The 18,245-nt window shown below is 40.8% G+C and overlaps 1 protein-coding gene across 2 annotated transcripts in view; it reads right to left on the bottom strand.

Annotated features, from left to right (window-relative positions):
• Nucleotides 1-18,245, bottom strand: part of LOC117419857 (lysine-specific demethylase 7B-like) — a 123,461-nt gene that overhangs the window by 9,972 nt on the left and 95,244 nt on the right. Inside the window, exons 15-18 of one of the 2 annotated variants that reach the window (XM_058986485.1) lie at nucleotides 17,466-17,566; nucleotides 16,769-16,923; nucleotides 16,124-16,302; nucleotides 1,573-1,658 (exon numbers count right to left, since the gene is read on the bottom strand). In XM_058986485.1, the coding sequence (XP_058842468.1) occupies nucleotides 1,573-1,658; nucleotides 16,124-16,302; nucleotides 16,769-16,923; nucleotides 17,466-17,566 (521 nt within the window). The remainder of the gene's footprint in view (nucleotides 1-1,572; nucleotides 1,659-16,123; nucleotides 16,303-16,768; nucleotides 16,924-17,465; nucleotides 17,567-18,245) is intronic. The other variant, XM_058986486.1, reaches the window with a different exon arrangement.

Here is an 18,245-nt window from a genome sequence, read left to right as displayed (position 1 = left end):
GCACTTAACATGTCTGTCCTCTAGAGGCAACTTGGCCTTGCAAGAAACACATGCATGAAACCCAGGCATGGCAGAACAGACTCTGTACTATGTAGCAGTGCACACAGTAGTACCAGTAAGCAGTGTCAGTACAAAGAGTAGTGCACACAGTAGACAATGCCAGTACACATAATAGGCAGTGTCAGTGCGCACAGTAGACAATGCCAGTACACATAATAGGCAGTGTCAGTGCACACAGTACAGTGTCAGTGCACACAGTATAGTGTCAGTGCACACAGTATACAGTGTTATTGTACACTGCGTCAGTGTGCAATAGACAGAGTATCGGCACACACAACAATTAGTGTCCGTGCACAATATGGACAGTGTCCGTGCACAGAGCAAACATGTCAATGCACTTAGAATATAGTGTAGTGCGCAGTAGAGCAGACAGTGTCAGTACATACAATACAGTGTCAGTGCGCAATAGACAGCAGTGTACAATACAGTGTCAGTGCATACAGCAGACAGTGTCAGAACATGAGACAGTATCAGTTAAACAACAGTGTCAGTATGCATAGTATACAGTGTCAGAGCGCACAGTATACAGACAGTGTACACAGTAGACAGAGTCACTTGCTACCAGTACTTTGGGTACTCGGTACCAATGCTCGGCACTGAATGGTTACCTCGGTCCAGGTATTGGTACCAGGAGCAGGGATGACAGTATCTTAGTTACCGTTAGTGGTGTATTAACAGGGGAGTGGCCTTGGTAAGACAACCACTGGCTAACCATCCAATCAGTACAGACATGAGACTGGAAGCAGCCTGCTTGTAAACAAGCCTTTGTAAGAGTGCTGATAGCGACACTGATACAGCATCAAGCTGCTAAAGCAGGCACGCCCACAGTAGCTGCTTGGTTTTGTTTCAATCCTTAGTGCGAAGTATCCCAGGAAGGACGGCACTTGAGCCGCAGGCTTCTCGCGGGGCAATAGGCCGCGGCGGGACTTTACAAGCACTCGGCTGAAAACACAAGAAAGGCTAGAAACAAACAATTTTACTTCAGCGATTCAATATATTAATTCAACATTTAAAAGGCAAAGCTAAAAAATGTGAAAGAAAGGTCATTAGAAAAGTGATCATTTTATATCGGCGCTCTCTCAAGTATTCAGGATCAGCTGAAATGGAAAATGGCATCACTGTCAGTGCGTGCAGCTCCTTCATGCTCTCGGGAGCGGAGCAGCAACAGCGTCACACTGCTCTGAGGAGAAGTCTTTGGTACAAAGTTTCAGGTTTGGGTGTCAAAGGGGAAACACCCATTTGTTATGGTTAATATTCCCTACTTGAAAGGGAACATCTATATTTAAAATGTATATCTCAATGTACATGTTTTAGCTCAATCATAAACATTTAGCAGTTGGCTACATTTTAAACTCTGAACTATCAACATCATTAATTGACCCCTATTAACCTTGCCACCTATCACACTCCTTGACATTTTAAGGTGTGCTATCCTTACTAGAATTATCCTCACACCTGGCTTTTGGATCAATCTAAAACACTGCTTTATTTTCATTCTGGATTCAGACATACCTGATGGTCGAGTCTAGGAGCTGCAGCTCCTAAAGCGTTCTCCTGGCTCTCATCCTTATACACTGGCTCCTCTCTACTCGGAATACCTGCAGGATATGAGCAGAAAAAGAATTACATACAGAAGTCTCTAGGCAATTCCATCTTTTGGGCCAGCGCTCCAGATAAGGTTTTGGGTCATTCAGGAACTTACTCTCCAATCTTGACACTATGGGTTCTATGTACTAATATTACTTACGCGTTTGTAAATACTGCATATTCACACAGCCTCCGTCCTTCGTAGAATTTTTGCTTGCGATGTACTAAACAGCTCTTTATGTGAACTACAGTAATATCACCCAAAGTAACCGAACAGCATAAATTACTGCTATTTATACAGGAGAGATGATAATTTGCATCTCATTATAAATATATTTGCAACGGCAAGATTAAGAACTTCCTTCTGGCAAAGATAAATGAGTGGTATAGTGAACAGGAAGAAGTAGCAGGCAAATATAATAGGATCGCGCTATGGCTTCTGCAGACTCCGTACCGGATTTAAATGTACTGTATTACAGTCCACGTGTCCACAATTGTCTTTTGGCAAGTGATATTTTCAGAATCATATCGTTCTGAATTAAAATACTTTGTCTGTTGCAAATATAGTACTGCACCAACAAAACCAACTACAGTACATCTAAATGGAAGCCTACTTACTTTAAAACAATCCTTTCAGATATGTATTTTTGTATCTTTTTTGTAAAATGGACAAGGGTTGGAACGGGCCAAAATGAACTAATCAGATATGCGTCACACTCGTTTAACCGACACTGAAGTCAAGATTTTACAGGGTTGGATATGTGAGCGCTGATTGCATTACCTTGAAGTCATGAGTACTTTCAATAAATACTGTACATACTTTAATGCTAACTTATGGGGTATGCATTAACTACAGCCTCACATTTGAACTATAATGTTACTTTGAACTGCTGTGTAAAAAGAAAGACACTGTTTTATATATATATATATATATATATATATATATATATATATATATATATATATATATATATATATATATATATATATATATATATATATAAAACACTGTCTTTTTCACAGCCATTTATTCCTGCCTTATATATTCTAGTCTGGGAAGCTGCTAGTCTCGATGTAGTGAGCTACAGTACTACGAGTCTCCTCCCACTAGTACTAGGCTGTTACAGTTTCTTTGTTTTCTGTAAATTTTCCTCTCTGTCTCTTGTGCTCTCCCTTTCCAAGTCGACAGACAGACAATGTAAAAACAAGCCGAAATGCACCGATTCTGCACTAATGCAAATAAAAAAACTGATAATATTGTATTCTTTATTGACCACCTTGCTATAGCAATATAAACCATATGCATTATTGTGACAGGGATGGCTTTGTCGGGACCCTCAGAGGTGACGGCGGCAGTGGACCCTCGGGAGGCGACGATGGGAGGGGAGCCCCTGGCCATGAAGGTGGCAGCAGGAGCCAGCAGGACTTCTCCCAATGGTGGTGATGGAGACAGAGGTAGCTCCTGCTCCTCTCCTCTTGATGGCAAAGGCAGCAGGGGCTCCTCCCCTTCTGGCTGCTGGTGGAGACAGAACCAGCAGGCATTCTCCTTCTGCCAGTGGAGGCGGGCACAGCAGGTCCACCTTCTCTGCTGTGGGTGGTGGAGGTGGGACCAGCAGGCACTCTCCATCTGCTGCTGGCGGTGGTGGAGACAGAGGCAGCTCCTTCTGCTCTGCTCTGCTCCTGCCGTTGGAGGTGGGACCAGCAGGCACTCTCCCTCTGTTGGTGGGACTGGGCGCAGCAAGCGGCCCTCTGGTAGGAAGGGGCAGTTGAGTGGGGAATGCCCCCACTCTCCGCAGGTGGGGCACCAGCAGGACGCCTCTACAATACAGAGGAAGGTCTCCCAGCTGATCTTCTCTGGTGGCTGTAGTGGGGCCAGCAGACAGTCTTCCCCTGCGGGTGCCGACTTGGGCTGTGGCTGATCGGGCTCCTCCCTCTTGGGTGTTGGCTGGGTCTGGTCTCGCCCAAAACCACTCTGCCACATCCCCAACCAGGCCCTGGTTCCAGGCCTCTTCATACTGAGGGTATCCATAGGGGCAGTCCTCCCTGTCATGCCCGAACTCGCCACAGGTGCTGCAAAAAGGAGCCCTCTCCTTCCTCCACTGTTCTTGCTCAGCTGCTCAGTCCGGGGGTCCAAATGGGCTGGGGACCCGAGACCACCACCTCTTGCACAGCTAGTTCTGGCTGCTGCTGTTGCGGCTGCTGCCGCTTCTGCTGCTTTCTGCAGCTCTTCCTTCCCATTCTCTGCTACTCACCCCACAAGTAAACAAGGGGAAAAAAAAAACAAAAACTGCAGTATCCACGCTGGCCTGAGTCGGAGGCTGTGGTTGATCCCACGATGACACCACGTGTGACAGGGATGGCGTTGTGGTGACGTCAGGCCAGCACCAGGAACAAAAACAAAGACCAGGTACTGCAGTGGAAAAAGACGCGGGGTGCGCCGTTTATTTAACCCTTAGCCAATTTACCAGGTCCAATTTATTTTCACATGCACAGTTTATTTTAGACACGCTGTTTTAAAAGTATTTTTTTCACAGTAAAACAGGTTTAAAAGGCACTGCATATCAACAGGACACTCAGAACTGCATCTCCAGCCCCGCCCCACCCCTTGTTCGCTGTATTTTTCACATACCTCTTCATAGTAGTGCATACCGATAAATCATCTCCTGATCACTCGTTTTATCACCAAACTCCTTAATAATGCGTTCCAAGTCATTATTTTATTACTATAACATCTAAAAAAAAGCTCTACAAATATCTGTTATATTCTTTCAGCGCTCGATGCAGAAGCAGCTATCTTGTTTGTTTATGTCCGTGTTATCTATGTGGTGCCAGGGCTATCTGTATTCATGGGATACACCACCTTTTTTTTCGGCTTCTCTCGGCTCCCATCGGTCTCACTTGGCCATTGAATGTTTTTCTCGACTTTTTCCGGAGAAAAAACGACTAGAGACCTTTTTGATGATGTTGGACCAGGTCCGACATAGGACTGCAAAGGGTTAAATACAAAAATAAAATAAATATTTTAACAAAAATAAACTACGCTCACAGAGCGAAATAAAAAAAATGATAAACAAAACAAATCTCGAACACAAAATACAAACACCACAGTTCAGGCCGGGCAATTGCTTTCACTGATCCTGTATTTATAGGTTTCGTTTTAATCTCTCCTCTCGCTCTAACGTACTCTCCTCGGTACACCCACCCCGAGCTGGGAAACTGCAGGTTTATATACAGGTGACCATCTCAACAATTTAAACAATTAATTAACTCGGGAGATGGTCACCTTCTGCACAAGGTTTTTAATTACTGTGGACGGGGCTTCCCATCCACGCTATTAAACAAAACAAAATAAAACAAAACATTGTCTACGCTGTCAAATTTACAAAACAATAAACCATAACAATAATAATAATTACCACAAAACAAATGCAAAACCCTGAAGGACGGCACCTCGCTTGTCCTATATAATAAATACATAAATCATAAAAGAAATACAAAATAACACAAATGAGACACAGGGGCGGAGGGGGAGACCCTGTTCTAAAAATAAACAAACAAACAAACAAACAAACAAACAAACAAACCACACATGTACAGGGCTTTCTACCGCCCTGCTAACTCCTCACGTTCTCCCTCGACAAACACTCACAAAAATGATTTGTCTGTATTTCATCAGTATTCATTACATACATACAAACATTTAGCTTTCAGCTTGTTTGTACGCTGTACTCATAATAATCAGGCGCAGGTAGAAGACAGAAAAAAAAAAATAAAACTCACTCACGGCAGTGCATTTTAGAACTCACTACTCAAAGGGTTCCAAGCTGGTTATCAGTCACATTTTACTACTACTAAAAATATAAATATGAACTTACGCTTGTCAAGCGACCCCAGAGATTGGTTATACCTCCATGATACGAGTCGCTTGCATAGTTTGCATTCAACAGCAGACATCAGAGGGGTTTTGAGACATTTCTTTCAATACAGCGTACGCTATACAACACTTTGCTGTCGAGATGGAGAATGAACAAATTAAAGGTTTGCTTCCGGGGGGGGGGGGGGGGGGGAGGAGGAGCTCAGTTTTCCAAATGAAAATTATTAGTGTTAGTGTATGTTTCAAACATATTCTACCATAGCACTTCTCTTCCACGGTCTTGTACACTAGGTATTCAGTGCATATTTTACTGAAGCACTACAACCACTACAGGTACCGCCCCAGTGCTATCCCCTGCTCCAAACATGGCAGCGGTGCCATATAGAGTTGCTACATATAACGATTTGGTAGCGGATTTTAACACTTTTGTTTATGTAATACTCATTATACAAATCAAAAGATCCAATTTTGCATGTGAGTGACATTTAATGAGTGATTACAGTATTTCACACATTGTCAAACAGTTTCTGTTAACATGAGGGAAAAAAACAACAACAACACAGTGCAAAAATTCGTTGACAGATAGGTACATGGTAAACTGGTAGATTAGGATGAGGGGGACTAACCCTTTGAGTAGTACGAACGTACCGGTACATTCTGCAACTTAAAACTTGAATTACTGAGCCTACAAAACTCCTGATCACATAATATTGTAAGACAAGGTTTCTGCAACACCTTTTATTGGTCTCTTGCGCCCTCTGCTAGATATTGACTGAATTACATATAATAAACCCAGTCACAAAAATGTCAACAGTGTTTGTAAACCGGCGAAAATCGATCAGTGAGAAAGTAGTATTAGAAATAATATTGAATTCAGATTCCGATTTAAAATTCAAATACATACAATTCTTCCACTGAATCAGATGTCAGCGAGTGTGTCCGTGAAGACAAAAGCAAAGAATATTTACCATCAACATCAAGCGACAGTGAAGAGGCGGCGCCAAGCTCTGTGCGTTGCTCCATGCTACAAGGAGTATGATACGCTGAAGCATTAGACACTCTCACTCCCTCCGCCCCCACAACCTGTTTACCCGGATATGATTTATTCATGTCTCTCTCTCTCTCTCTCTCCCTCTAGTTCAGCCTTTTTTTGTGTTGTGGTTGTTCCAGCCCGTTGTTTATTGTTTATTGCCTATATTATTTTTTAGTCAAAACCTTTCCCTATGACTAAATAAAAATATATATTTATTTATTTTATTTATTTACGGTAAACATGATTTGTCTGTATTTCATCACTATTCATTACATACATATAGCTTTCAGCTTGTTTGTAAGCTGTACTTAATAATCAAGCGCAGGCAGTAGACAGCAAAAAAAAAGTCACTCCCGTAGGACCGGCAGTGCATTTTAGAACTCACTACTCAAAGGGTTAAGATGACGCTGAGAAATCCTAAGGATCAAGAAACCAGTAGTTTATTCTCACCAGTCACAAAGATGCATTGCAAGCGAGGGGATTCAAAACGGACAGTTTTGGGCATGTGTTTCTGTCAATTCCAAGGCAGGCTACAATTAGCTGTCTGGCATTTCTGTGATCCACTCTCTAACTACCATATGTAGCATATTCAGAAGTCACCATTGAGACGACGGTGAAGGAATTTATAGGCTGTAAAGACATATCTTGTGAACGGTCTCAAATACAAGGGCAGTTAGCTAGGAATGTGGGTAGTTACCAGAGGGGCCTCTTATCTAGAAATTAGGGTTATGAAGGAGAGGGCTTCTGCTTATCAAGGAATGTGTGGGACACTGGTTTAGGTTACATGTAGTGTTATACAGTTAAACTCAGCACAGTTGGAAAAGGGAGGAGGAGAGCTGACATCGCCAACTGTCCGGAGTAAGCAGCTATTGGAAAGTATTAACCTATTATCTGTTACTCTGTATTCAGGCTAGTTCATATACTCTAGTAGTAATGAATTTCTCTGTATAACCATTTACTTGTATGTTAATAAAACCTTATTACTGTGACTTGAATTTGGTTGTCATGACTGTTGCTTTCCCTCTCTATGTCTCAAGAAATATTAAGGAAACAACAGGTTAGGCCATATCTTACAACAGGAACTAACGAAGTACAAGAAGCTTGGTAACATGTGAACTCAAGCTGTCCAACAAAATTGCGGTCTGTATTCTTTACACATTCAATTTCAATATCATACGTAATTCATATTTTTTTCAATATGCAGAACACCCAGTCCATAGCTTATCTGGAGTGATACTTTCAAGCAGGGCTCTGTCTTGGGTCCACTGTTGCAGGGTTCTCCCCAGGAACTCTGTACAGCCAGGCAGCAGAACATCATAGCTGGGAGCACTTTTAACGGAAAAATAAACTTGCCTTACCTTAAATATACAATATGACAAAGAACTTGAATAATGTGTTGTCTTTCGTTGACTGCTGAATGTTAGAACTTGAAGCTACTGCACTAACAAGTAACTACGATGTGATAGGTGTTACAGACACTTGGTTGTCTGAGATTGATGGAGACTAATATAATATTAGTGGGTACACACTGTATAGGAAAGACAGGCAGGACAGAAGAGGCGGAGGGGTAGCGCTATACATAAGAAATAGTCTTGAAGCCCAGGTGTTAAATCTGGACAAAGAAAACAATCAATATGGGTCAGAATAATGGACAAAAATTCAAAGGGCATAATAATAGGAGCATGCTATAGACCACCAAAATTCAGACGCCAAGCAAAATAATCTGTTATACAATGACATCAGAAATGCGTGTAGAAAAGGAGAAGCCATACTAATGGGGGATTTCAACTTCCCCCATATAAAATGGATTTAGTCTTTTCAAATAACGAAGACAAAGGTTTACAATTTTAGAAAAGCAAACTATGAAGGTATGAAACAGAGACTAAACAGAAGTAGATTGGAGTAAAATAGAGAAAACATCCACAGAAAAAGGATTGCTGTTTTTTAGGCGCAAAACAATTACATCCCAAAAGCAGACAAATCTAAATCTAAAACAAAATGTCCAAAATGGTTTAGTAGATCAATTTAAAAAAAAGCATTCAGCGAAAACAGGAGCATTTAAAAGGGACCTGTGATAGAGACAGAAAGGATCAATGTTGCAAATCTCCCTCCCAACCAGAAAGGACGCTGTGTAAGGGGGGTGGTATGCTGCTTCCTAGATGGACCGCCATGATGGTAGGTGGAAACTGGAAGGTGACCGTGTAGCTGCAAGTACTCAGGACGAATCCATTGCAATCAGCTGCGGGGCAGCCCTCTATTGGAGAAACCATGGCGACGGGGTGATTGCAGGGAGGAGTTTGGTGGGTACAAAGGGGAAGCAGCTACGTCAGTACACCCCCTTGCGCTGAGAGAATAAGCGACCAGCCGGAGCTGTTTATTTTGTTTTTGTGTCTATTACATGCTGTTTGTTTTTGTGTCTTTATTTAGAGGAGAAGTAGGACGGGAGGCTGTAGCCGTGGAGCCAGCACTAACCCCAGAGGACACCCTTCACAGCACAACACAGCACAGCGCACCCACCACGATTCCCGGAGGAAAGGAGCACATTTTCGTACATGGAGGATTGTGGTTAAGGAGTGTTTTTCCGTTTGTTTTCCAGAGACTGGACACTTTTCGTTTTACCCCGATACCATAGTTGGTAGAGGGGTGGATTATTATTATTATTTTTATTAGTATTATTTGTGTTATTTGTTTTTGAAAATAAACAAAGGACTTTGTTGGGAGAATTCTGTTTGGACATTGCACGTCATTTCACTGCACCATTCACATACTGTCACAGGACCAAAAACAAAGTACACAGAAAGAGTGCTTGGAACTGCAAACACAAGTCAAAAAGGAAGTTAGAAAGGCCAATAGAGAGATAGAAATCAATATTGCTAAGGGGGCTGAAACCAATTCCAAAATGTTTTTCCAATATTATAACAGCAAGAGAGCATTCAAAGAGGAGGTTAAATGTCTAAGAGATACAAATGGCAAAATCATAGATGAAGAAAAAAAAATAGCAAATATATTAACCCTTTGCGGTCCTATGTCGGACTGGGTCCGACATCGCAATTATTCCTCTCAGGTCCTTTATCGGACTGGGTCCGACATCATTATAGCAACGCAAAAAACGGGTTTCTAGTCGTTTTTTCTCCGGAAAAAGCCGAGAAAACCATTCAATTGCCGAGTGGGAGCGACAGGAGCCGAGACAAGTCGAAAAAAAAACAAAAATAAAAAGGCGTATCTCATGAATAGTCATCCATGGTCATGGTATCAGATAACGGGGCGGTCATAAGTAAACAAGCTGGGTGACTGAGTCAGCGCACAGAGAACATGTACATTTGCAGAGCCTTTTTGAGATGTTATAGTAATAAAATAATGACTTGGATCGCATTAAGAACATAAGAAAGTTTACAAATGAAAGGAGGCTATTCAGCCCATCTTGCTCGTTTGGTTGTTAGTAGCTTATTGATCCCAGAATCTCATCAAGCAGCTTCTTGAAGGATCCCAGGGTGTCAGCTTCAACAACATTACTGGGGAGTTGGTTCCAGACCCTCACAATTCTCTGTGTAAAAAAGTGCCTCCTATTTTCTGTTCTGAATGCCCCTTCATCTAATCTCCATTTGTGACCCCTGGTCCTTGTTTCTTTTTTCAAGTCAAAGAAGTCCCCCGGGTTGACATTGTCTATACCTTTTAGGATTTTGAATGTTTGAATCAGAGGAGTTTGGTGATAAAACGAGTGATCAGGAGATGATTGATCGGTATGCACGACTATTATTATTATTATTATTTATTTCTTACATAGGTGAAAGCTATAGCGAACGAAAGGGTGGGGCGGGGCTGGAGATGCCTAGTGAGTGCTTTGTTGATATGCAGGGCCATTTAAACCCGTTTGACTGTGAAAAAAAATACTTTAACAGCGCGTCTAAAATTAACTGCGCGTGTGAAAATAAATTGGACCTGACGCGCCTGACGCGCACTTAATAAATGGACTGCAAAGGGTTAAATGATTACTTTTCACAGGTTTTTACAAAGGAGGACACGGACAACATGCCTCACATGTCGACCTGTTCCTATCCAGTTTTAAATAACTTTAGCATAACAGAGGCAGAAGTGTTAAAGGGACTAGGAGCTCTTAAAATAAACAAATCCCCTGGGCCGGATAAGATCCTCTCAATAGTACTCAAAGAAATTAAAGAAGTTATTTACCATCCGCTAACCAAGATCATGCAACAGTCTCTTGACACAGGGTTTGTACCGACAGACTGGAAAATTGCAAACGTAATACCGATCCACAAAAAGGGAGACAAAACCGAACCAGGTAACTACAGACCAATATGCCTGACTTCTATTATATGTAAACTTATGGAAACTATAATAAGATCCAAAATGGAAAATTACCTATGTGGTAACAGTATCCTGGGAGACAGTCAGCATGGATTTAGGAAAGGGTGATCGTCTCTAACTAATCTGCTTGATTTTTTGGAGGATTGTGATGGGGTGCCAGCTCGCCCCTATAATTTGTGTTTATTATTGTTATTTTTACTGTTGTTTTTCTTAGAATTCTTGTTTGTTTTGGATTGGCAGGGAGGGGGTTAAATTCCTCCCTGTAAAATACATGTGAGAATGTGGCTGGAGCCTTAAGTGTTTAATTGTTAATTATTAGTTAATTGGGCTCCAGCCACAGACTATAAAAGACAGCTGAAACCCTTTGTTAGGAGGAGGGTGATTTGGAGTGTTTTGTTTGAAGAAAGACAGAGTAGATGTTGTCTGTAAGCCTTTGTTTGATGTTTAAACCTTTTGTTTTGCCCTTGTGCCTTTTTATTTGTGTTTTGTCAATTAAAATATTTTGGATTTACTGCATTTTCTGTCTCTGAGTCTTACCTCTGCGGCTATCCTGCCACAAGGATGCAACATCGACAATGGATAATTGCAAAGTATACAACATGGTTTATTTAGATTTCCAGAAAGCTTCTGACAGTCCCGCATAAAAGATTAATTCTCAAACTGAACGCAGTAGGGATTCAAGGGAATGCATGCACATGGATTAGGGAGTGGTTAACATGTAGAAAACAGAAAGTACTGATTAGAGGAGAAACCTCAAAATGGAGTGAGGTAACCAGTGGTGTACCACAGGGATCAGTATTACAGTGCCTTGCATAAGTATTCACCCCCCTTGGACTTTTCCACATTTTATAGTGTTACAACCTGGAATTAAAATGGATTTAATTAGGATTTTTTGGCACTGATCTACACAAAATAGTCCATAATGTCAAAGTGGGGAAAAAAATCTACATGTTTTTCAAAATTATTTACAAATAAAAAACTGAAAAGTCTTGATTGCATAAGTATTCACCCCCTTTGCTGTGACACCCCTAAATAAGCTCTGGTGCAACCAATTGCCTTCAGAAGTCACATAATTAGTTGAATGGAGTCCACCTGTGTGCAATTAAAGTGTCACATGATCTCAGATTAAATACACCTGTTTCTGGAAGGCCCCAGAGTTGTTAGAGAGGATATCTAAACAAACAGCATCATGAAGACCAAGGAGCTATCAAAACAAGTCCGGGATAAAGTTCTGGAGAAGCACCAATCAGGGTTGGGTTATAAAAAAATATCCCAAACTTTGAACATCCCCCGAAGCACCATTAAATCCATTATTAAAAAATTGAAAGAATATGGCACAACCTCTGCCTAGAGAAGGCCGTCCACCAAAACTCAGTGACCAGGTAAGGAGGGCATTAGTCAGAGAAGCAACCAAGAGGCCAATGGTAACACTGAAGGAGCTGGAGAGATCCACAGCTGAGATGGGAGAAACCGTCCATGGGACAACTATAACCCGGACGCTCCACAAAGCTGGGCTTTATGAAAGTGTGGCGAGAAGAAAGTCATTGCTGAAAAAAAACCCATATCAAATCCCGTTTGGATTTTGCCTAAAGGCATGTGGGAGACAAAGCAAAAATGTGGAAAAAGGTTCTCTGGTCTGATGAGACCAAAATTGAACTTTTTGGCCTTAGCGCAAAACGCTATGTGTGGCGCAAAGCCAACACTGCTCATCACCCTGAGAACACCATCCCCACGGGAAGCATGGTGGTGGAAGCGTCATGTTATGGGGATGCTTTTCAACGGCAGGGACTGGGAAACTGGTCAGGATTGAGGGCAAGATGGATGGAGCCAAATACAGGGAAATTCTAGAGGAAAACCTGTTTCAGTCTGCAAGAGACCTGGGACTGGGGCGGAGGTTCACCTTCCAGCAGGACAATGACCCTAAACTCACAGCCAAAGCTACACTGGAGTGGTTTAAAAACAAGAACCCGAATGTCTTAGAATGGCCCAGTCAAAGCCCAGACCTCAATCCAATTAAGAATCTGTGGCAAGACTTGAAAATTGCTGTTCACCAACGGTCCCCATCCAACTTGACAGAGCTTGAGCAATTTTGCCAAGAAGAATGGGCAAACATTGCAGGATCCAGATGTGCAAAGCTGGTAGAGACTTACCCAAAAAGACTCACAGCTGTAATTGCTGCCAAAGGTGCTTCTACCAAGTATTGACTCGGGGGGTGAATACTTATGCAACCAACAATTGTCTTTTTTTTTCAATTAACTTATGTGTCACAAATCAAAAATGTTTTGCACCTTCAAAGTGTTGAGTATGTTGTGTAAATCAATGGTAAAAATCCCAATTAAATCAATTTTAATTCCAGGTTGTAACACTACAAAATGTGGAAATGTACAAGGGGGGTGAATACTTATGCAAGGCACTGTAGGTCCTCTGCTATTCCTAATCTACATTAATGATTTAGATTCTGGTATAGTAAGCAACCTTGTTAAATTTGCAGATGACACAAAAATAGAAGGAGTGGCAAACACTGTTGCAGCACCAAAGGTCATTCAAAATGATCTAGGGCAGCAGTGTGGAGTAGTGGTTAGGGCTCTGGACTCTTGACCGGAGGGTTGTGGGTTCAATCACTGCTGTTGTACCCTTGAGCAAGGTACTTTACCTAGATTGCTCCAGTAAAAAAAAAAAAAAACCCAACTGTATAAATGGGTAATTGTATGTAAAAATAATGTGATATCTTGTAACAATTGTAAGTCGCCCTGGATAAGGGCGTCTGCTAAGAAATAAATAATAATAATAATAATAATAATTCAGAACTGGGCAGACACATGGCAAATGACATTTAATAGAGAAAAGTGTAAAGTATTGCATGCAGGCAATAAAAATGTGCATTATAAATATCATATGGGAGATACTGAAATTGAAGAAGGGAACTATGAAAAAGACCTCGGAGTTTATGTTGACTCCTAAATGTCTTCATCTAGACAATGTGGGGAAGCTATAAAAAAAGGCCAACAAGATGCTCGGATATATTGTGAGAAGTGTTGAATTTAAATCAAGGGAAGTAATGTTAAAACTTTACAATGCATTAGTAAGACCTCATCTAGAATATTGTGTTCAGTTCTGGTCACCTCGTTACAAAAAGGATATTGCTGCTCTAGAAAGAGTGCAAAGAAGAGCAACCAGAATTATCCCGGGTTTAAAAGGCGTGCCGTATGCAGATAGGCTAAAATAATTGAATCTATTCAGTCTTGAAAAAAGAAGACTACGCGGCGATCTGATTCAAACATTCAAAATGCTAAAAGGTATTGACAATGTCAACCCAGGAGAGCTTTTTGACCTGAAAAAAGAAACAAGGACCAGGACTCACAAATGGCGATTAGATAAAGGGGCATTCAGAACAGAAAATAGGAGGCACTTTTTTACACAGAGAATTGTGAGGGTCTGGAACCAACTCCCCAGTAATGTTGTTGAAGCTGACACCCTGGGATCCTTCAAGAAGCTGCTTGATGAGATTCTGGGATCAATAAGCTACTAACAACCAAACGAGCAAGATGGGCTGAATGGCCTCCTCTCGTTTGTAAACTTTCTTATCTTCTTAAGCAACGACAATAATACCGTTCTTAAGAAGCGCACATTCAAAATCATGCATGTTTATGTGAAAGAGTATTGTATGTACTAGTGTTACATGTTTACAACCACGTATTCTTCATCATTCATATATAAAGTACTAGTACGTGCAGAAAAATGAATTCAAGGCAACTGCAGGACAAAAAATAAATAAATACATAAATAAATAAAGTCTGCATACATAGTATGGTTGCCACCAAGTGCAAAAAAATAAATAAATAAATGCCACCGACAACGCAACTGCCCCGCCCCTCACAGTGAATTACAGGACTACATGTCTGATATGTATGTTAATAAACAATATTTACTTCTTATGTCAATTATATATACTATAACAGTGACTTACAGTAGCACATACACATGTATAGATAAACAGGTAGTGATGCATACAGAGGATAAATAGATACCGGTAGATAAGAGTTGACATTTTTCTTACCTTGGTTGTGTTTTCAGCAACATTTATTCAGAGAGCACAGAGAACTTGAATGTGTACCGATGTTTCAGAACGCTGTAGCGTACATAATATCCTGTTTGAGTCTATTTTTTGAATTTGTACTTGCTGTTTGATTTTGCCACTTCCAACTATTTATTATTTTTAACAGTGACATTGTAGAATTCCACAGGAATAGCTGAGGTTGCATCTAATGCAAAGTTCTCTATTGACCAGTCCAACAAATTTCACTTTCAAACCCAGTACTTCTCTCGCACGTCTCCTCACTCTCGTGTGATTTTCAGGCTCACACACGTGGTGCGCTTGCGTGTTGGTGGACAGACAGACAGCTGCTGTATTTTCAGTAGTTTAAATCTGTTCTCACTTAAACCAGGCAAGTGGAAATACTGCAACAATGATGTTCTTTGTTGAAATTAATGTTCAGCTTTCATATTTTGTTGTGTACTCATTTAATCAAACCAAGTAGTGTAAGAAGACGTTTTTCAAATCAAGTAAGCTTATTAGTGAATAAAAAAGGACAACAGAGTCGCAGTCCTTGTTGTGCTGCCGGTGTCTTTAAAGACACTCAGCTAAAAGTATAAAAGTACGAACTTGGCAGTGGACTGTCTCTTTAGTGCGGACGCAGGAACTGTGTTGAGAATTTTAAGGAAACGCATTCGAGAGCAAAAATTGTATGAGATTTTTAACTTTCATAACTGAAGAGGTTCCAGGGCTGCGACCCGGCACAAACCAAGCACTGCGGGCAATGTACTGTGGGGGATCTCAAGAAGAGAGGCGATGCCTTAAATCAAGCATGTACTAATTGCTTCCGCTCACTCAGAAAGAGCATTTACATGCACATCACAATTTTGGAAATGATGTACATTTCACATAAAAAGACATTTTAATACAACTCCTGCAGTTTACAGGTACAGTTTCGTACTTTGATGTAAACATCGTGATTTAGTGTCGCTTTTCTGTGTGTCAATAAGGCAAACATTTGCTGTATTTATATTCTCAAAAGTAACCCTGTGATTTAGAGAGACGTTTAAGGTAGACGGTTTTAAGCAGTTGCTGCGAAGTAGTTGTTCAGTGAAACAAACTAGATACATTGTTTCACATAGACGCATAAGTAACTTTTATTCAGTGATACAGTGCGGTTACATTGTGTAGGACACACAAAGTTACTTACCAGAGTCGGGAATTCTGGTACTTGGGTTCCACCACCACTGCTCCCTAGAATCCCAAGGCTCCTGGGAGCTCAATGTCCCTTCTGTCTGGCTGGGTAAACACTGAGGATATAGAAATCCTGCCATAGACAGCATGCCCTGAATAGCGTCTTCTTCTGTACTTGGCGAGGTAGGAAGTTCTCTGTAATTACAATTTAATGATTTTTTTTTTTTTTTTTTTTTTTTTCTGTTGCTTTAAATTCAACACCCAGCTCAGTTGTGAGACTGTTTTGCTTCAACATCAAACTCAGCTGTAACTGACTTATGACTTTGTTTATTTCTAACTGTTTTTAAAAACTTCAACTCGTTGAGACAAAAGTAAGGGTGGTATACCTCCTCTTAGAAATCACCATAATGGCAAGTCAAGTGGTTTGTGGTCACATGGTCAACTCCTTATCACAACTAATTGTACAGGCACTGAAATCATTTAAGCAAATTATGCATTATCCAATATGGAATTAAGTGGAGTGCACTGTGTGTGTATGTATGCATGTTGCTGAAACCATTGTTGTGTTCTATAGGCCCCAAGAGCACTACCCTATAATAGAAAAGCAAGCACAGAATGAGAGAGAAAAATATTCAAATGGAAAAAGCCGCCTCTTCCACACCGTTTGAGTGGTTTCTCTTGGTCCGTGAGTCTCTGGCTGGCCTGGTACAGGTCCATGATGCCCCCAGAGCCTCTCTGGGTCTCCCTCTTGGAGGAGGTCTCCTTTTCACCATCTTCTTCCAAGCTACCTGACTCTTCCTCGGAAGAACAGTTCTGCTTTAAAACAAAAGGCTATCAGAACATACATTTCCATCTGAGAAAGCAAGGTATGGATAGGACTGTCGATCATTGAATTCAATGTTTAGGCACAGTAATACAAAGAGTTTTTCATATGAATGCGTTTCTTGTTTGTTATGCATGACAAACTTGACTTTTCTTGCTATACAGTTTTTCTGTCAAGTTTCGAATTGTGTAAATTTTGATACTCATATGGTCAAGAAAGTGGGTTTAATCAGCTTTTATTTGGCATGCAAGTCCTCCTCGTGTTTTTACAACTGAACTATCCTTTTGTTATAGCTTTTCTACTTCAATATTATGTTTACCTGGGCTCTAGTTTCATTTTACGATTGACATGTATTTGGATAAATGTCAGGAACAAGCTGCTTTCAAATCAGACTATAAAATTGATGCCCTGGGCTGAACAGTGAATACACAAATGACATGTCAGAAGGGTTTTCTACTGACTATAGTACTTTAATTTCTGGGCAGGTCTTCTGAACAGCACTGTGCATTGTATTAGTATTGTGAGCTGACAATACCTTTGTAGCGCAACTGTGTTCAGATTCTGTTTCAGAATCTGACATGTCCGAGTGCCCTGATGCTCCATTCCTGAGTTCGGATTTCACGCTTTCAAAAAACACTGGAGAAACAAAAACAAAAGACAGTTGTCATAACAGCAGTAGCCATGCTGTAATATTCCTTCACAGGGCCACTCTGACCTAGTTTTTTCATTACCACTGTAACAGCAGAGTGACGTGTTGGAGAGGAAGGAAGGAAAAGGAATACAAAAGGCTTTCTGGTCAGTTAAACGTCTTAAATTAGCTCTTCAAAGCCTGACACTACCTGTCTCTGCTGTTAGATCACAGAAAGATCACGACTGCATAAATATGCATATAATTCATTACAAAAAGTTTAAGCATGTGCATATAATTCATTACAAAAAAGTTAAAGATTGAAGCCACTAAAGTTAGAACATTCTTTACAAAAAGTAATAAAAACTTAGCTTTAATGATGCAGCTTAAAGCCACAAGTCAGGAAATACCATACCACCCATAAGTCAGCTGCATCCAGGGTAGGGTTTTAGCAAGGATACTGAGATACGATGGGCAGCATGACATTCAGTGATAAGGAGAGCAGTGACAATGGCAGAGGTAAGAAAATTAATTAAAAAACCTTAGCAACAACACCTTTTAAATTATTATTATTTTTTTTATAATGAATTTCTTGACTTTTGTAAATTACAGTAATATTGGTATTTGTTATGTAAAAAGTTAAAAAATGAATTGGGGTAAACCAAGTTGGGTTCACAGTGCTGCCAG

The sequence above is a fragment of the Acipenser ruthenus genome, chromosome 14, assembly GCF_902713425.1.
Source record: "Acipenser ruthenus chromosome 14, fAciRut3.2 maternal haplotype, whole genome shotgun sequence".
Lineage (NCBI taxonomy): Eukaryota > Metazoa > Chordata > Actinopteri > Acipenseriformes > Acipenseridae > Acipenser > Acipenser ruthenus.
Note: the sequence above shows the minus strand (reverse complement) of the source record. Positions and strands in the feature narration are given on the sequence as shown.